At 40.2% G+C, this 4,426-nt stretch overlaps 1 protein-coding gene across 5 annotated transcripts in view; it reads right to left on the bottom strand.

Annotated features, from left to right (window-relative positions):
* Positions 1 to 1,392: 1,392 nt before the first annotated feature.
* LOC111530400 (zinc finger protein 813) overlaps positions 1,393 to 4,426 on the bottom strand; it is a 15,640-nt gene continuing 12,606 nt past the window's right edge. For 3 of the 5 annotated variants that reach the window (XM_026451703.1, XM_026451702.1, XM_031935077.1), the window contains one exon: positions 1,393 to 4,403. In XM_026451703.1, coding sequence (XP_026307488.1) covers positions 3,701 to 4,403 — 703 coding nt within the window. In that variant the 3' untranslated portion in view covers positions 1,393 to 3,700. The other 2 variants (XM_031935076.1, XM_026451701.1) reach the window with 1 other exon arrangement.

Below are 4,426 nucleotides of genomic sequence, written 5' to 3'. Positions count from 1 at the left end.
GGGTCAAGTACACACCACGAGAGGAGAGGAAGAGAAGGGGCTTGACATCTTTTTTTTTTTTTTTTTTTTTGAGACAAAGTTTCGCTCTTGTAGCCCAGGCTGGAGTGCAATGGCACCATCTTGGCTCACTGCAACCTCCGCCTCACAGGTTCAAGTGATTCTCTGGCCTCGGGCTTCTAAGTAACTGGGATTATAGGCGCCCGCCACCACACCCAGCTAATTTTTGTATTTTTAGTAGAGATGGGTTTTCACCATGTTAACCAGCCTGTTCTTGAACTCCTGATTATTGTTTCTGCTGTTACCTGTCAGTCCTCTTCATTGTGGCACAAACAAGAATTTTTTTTTTTTTTTTTTTTTGTAAAACTGATGTGGAGGGGGCACGGTGGCTCACGCCTGTAATCCCCGCACTTTGGGAGGCTGAGGCAGGCAGATCACGAGGTCAGGAGTTCAAGACCAGCCTTGCCAATATGGTGAAACCCCGTCTTACTAAAAATACAAAAATTAGCTGATGTGGTGGCGGGCGCCTGTAGTCCCAGCTACTAAGGAGGCAGAGACAGGATAATCACTTGAACCCGGGAGGCAGAGGTTGCAGTGAGCCAAGATCACGCCACTGCATTCCAGCCTGGGAGACAGAGTGAGACACCATCTCAAAAACAAAACAAAACAAAACAAAAACAAACAAAAAAACTGATGTGGATGCTGTGCCTGCCACTCCATGCATCACCTTCAACATTGTCTTATCTCAACTCAAAATAAGTTATCCATTTACAAACTATTGATTTCTTTTATCCATCGTCTCCATAAACTTTTCATAAAGCATCTATGATTTCATTATTCCTCTACCCAAACCTTACCATAAGTATTCTTTTTCTGAGCCAGTATCTTGCTCCATCACCCATGCTACAGTGCAGTGGCATGATCACAGCTCACTGCAGCCTTGACCTCCCAGGCTCGAGCCATCCTCCCACCACAGACTCAACAGCAGCTGGCCCTGCACGCATATGCCACCATGCCCAGCTAATGTTTGTATTTTTTGTAGACAAGGGGATTTCACCATGTTGCCCAGGCTGGTCTTGAATACCTGGGCTCACGTGACCCACCTGTCTCGGCCTCTGAAAGTGCTGGGATTACAGGCCTGAGCCACTGCATCTGGTCTCCTTGTAAATTTGATGCTTCTTTTTGTTTCAATTTTTGCAGGATTTATATTGCTTTGATAGAGTCTCTCTTTTTTTGGAGATGCAGTTTCGCTCTTGTTGACCAGGCTGGAGTGCAATGGCACAATCTTGGCTCACAGCAATCTCTGCCTCCTGGGTTCAAGCCATTCTCCTGCCTCAGCCTCCAGAGTAGCTGGGACTACACGCGTGTGCCACCATGCCTGGCTAATTTTGTATTTTTAGTAGAGACGGTGTTTCTCCATGTTGGCGAGGCTGGTCTCAAACTCTGGATCTCAGGTGATCTGCCCACCTCGGCCTCCCAAAGTGCTGGGATTACAGGCGTGAGCCACTGTGTCCAGCAGATAGAGTCTCTTTTCAAACTCATGTCTTATCCTTCTGAGTGCCTCAAACTAGATCCTCTTCAGACATGTTATAACAGATTTGTACCAGTTTATTTTGGTGCAAAAACTGGGAAATTCACACAGGATTTTTCTCTTAATATGCAAAATACGTATTTTTCCAGGAACTTCTTGAAGACCCCCTTGTACTAGCAAACTGTATTCAAGAGGATATAGAAAGGATTGTAGATATTCAAGTGCCACTTATTTCTGGAATGCAAGGATGGTTCAACATATTCAAGCAAATCAATGTGATATTTCACTAGAACAAAATGAAAGATGAAAACCACATCATCTCAATAGATGGAGAAAAAGTATTTCACAAAATTCAACATCCATTCATCATGGAAATCCTAAACAAAATAGATAGAAAAGGAAATTTACTTCAACAATAGAAAGACCATCCATGAAATGACCAACGAGTAGATAACGAAGCAAGGAACATGGAATGCTTTTCCTGTAGGATCTCACATGATGCAAGAATGCTCTCACCCCTTCTATTCAATCAATACTGGCTGTCCTAGCCAGAGCAATGAAATAGCAAAAGAAATCAAACCCATCCAAATCAGAAAGAAAGAAGTCAAATTATATTTGTTTGTAGATGACATGATCTTCTGTGTAGAAAATCACAAAGAGTCAGTCAAAATACTACTGGAACTAACAAACACATTCAGTGTATCTGCACAATATGAGCACCAAAAATTAGTTGAATTACCATACATTAACAATAAACAATTTTAAAACAAAATTGAAAAACACTTCCATTTGCTAGAGAACTTAAAGAAAGACTTAGGAATAAAAGTAAAAAGGTGAGAAGTTTGTACCTTGATATCTACAAACATAGATCAATATGATTAAAAACATATACAGAGATATAACCCATATTGATGGTTTGGAAAAATTAATGTTGTTAAATAATTATATAACCCAATGTGATTTAGATTCAACACAATACCCAGAAAAATCCCTATCAGTTTTTGTTAAAGAACAAAAAGCAAACTGGGAAAAGTGGTTCATGTCTGTTGGCCAGACTGATTTGAAACTCCTGACCTCAAGTGATCTACCTGTCTTGGCCTCCCAAAATGCTGGGATTACAGGCGTGAGACACTGCAGCTGGCCCAGTCCTCTTAACATAAACACTTTAATGTCAATTAATGCTTGATGGTTTGCTATACTCATTGCATTTGGAACAATTACCTCAAAAATGAATTTTCTGATATTCTGCAAAGAGTGAAGGCGGCCTGAAAACCTTGCCACACTGATGCCATTTGTAAGATTTCTGTCCAGTATGGATTCTCTGATGTGTAATGAGGTGTGAATGTGAAGTAAAGGCTTTGCCACAATCATCACACTTGTGAGGTTTCTCTCCTGTATGAATTCTGCTATGTTTTGCATACAATGAAGCATGACTGAAGACCCTGCCTCAATCATGACATTTGTAAGGTTTCTCTCCAGTGTGTGTTTGCCAATGAACTGCAAGGTATGGACAATATCTGAAAAATTTGCCAATTATTACACTTGTATGATCTCTCTTCGTTATGGGTTCTCCAACGATTTGCAGCGGTTGTAGCCTTACTGAAGCCTTGGTGACAATCATTACATTAGTAAAGTTTCCTTCATCATGGATTGCCTGATGGTGAATAAGTGTTGACTGCTCATTAAGGCTCTGCCAGACTTATTACGCTTGTAAGGTTTCTCTCCAGTACAAATTCTAGTATGTTGTACCAGGTGTGAATCACGCCTGAAAGCCTTGACACAAATTCTTACAATTTTATGGTTTTTCTCCATTATGAACTTTTATGTCTTTCATGGTTTGACTTGTGACTGAAAACTGTCACATTCTTCACCTTTGTAAGCTTTCTCTCCAGTATGAATTCTCCTGTCTTTCGAGGCTTGATTTGCTACTGTAAACTTGGTCACATGCTTCACATTTCTAAGGTTTCTCTCCACTATGAAGTCTATGATGACGTGCAAGATTTGCTTTTTGATTAAAAATTTTGCGACATTCATTACACTTGTAAGGTTTCTCTCCAGTATAAATTACGAATTACAAGGACTGAATTGTGACGGAAGGTCTTGCCACACTCATTGCACTTGTAAGGTTTCTTTCCAGTATGAATTGTATTATGATGTGCAAGCCTTTGCTTTTCAATTAAAAACTTTGCCACACTCATTAAACTTGTAAGGTTTCTCTCCAGTATGAAGTCTATGATGACGTGCAAGGTTTGCTTTTTGATTAAAAACCTTGCCACATTCATTACACGTGTAAGGTTTCTCTCCAGTATGAAGTCTATGATGACGTGCAAGGTGTGCTTTTTGATTAAAAACCTTGCCACATTCATTACATTTGTAAGGTTTATCTCCAGTATGAAGTCTATGATGATGTGCAAGGTGTGTTTTTCGATTAAAAACTTTGCCACATTCATTACACTTGTAGGGTTTCTCTCCAGTATGAAGTCTATGATGACATACAAGGTGTGCTTTTCGATTAAAACCCTTGCCACATTCATTACACTTGTAAGGTTTCTCTCCAGTATGAACCGCTGTATGAATTACAAGGGCTGAAATTCGACTGAACTTCTTGCCACACTCATTACATTTGTAACCTTTCTCTCCAGTATGAATAGCCTTATGAATTACGAGGGCTGAATTTCGACTGAATGTCTTGACACACTCAGTACACTTGTAGGGTTTCTCTCCAGTATGAAGTCTATGATGACGTGCAAGGTTCGCTTTTTTATTAAAAACTTTGCCACATTCATTACACTTGTAAGGTTTCTCTCCAGTATGAAGTCTACGATGGCATTTAAGGGTTAACTCCTGACTGAAGGTCTTGCCACACTCATTACACTTGTAAGGTTTCTCTCCAGTATG

This window comes from Piliocolobus tephrosceles, unplaced genomic scaffold, assembly GCF_002776525.5.
Source record: "Piliocolobus tephrosceles isolate RC106 unplaced genomic scaffold, ASM277652v3 unscaffolded_30126, whole genome shotgun sequence".
Taxonomy (NCBI): Eukaryota; Metazoa; Chordata; class Mammalia; order Primates; family Cercopithecidae; genus Piliocolobus; species Piliocolobus tephrosceles.
This window is presented reverse-complemented; position numbering and strand designations above follow the sequence as displayed.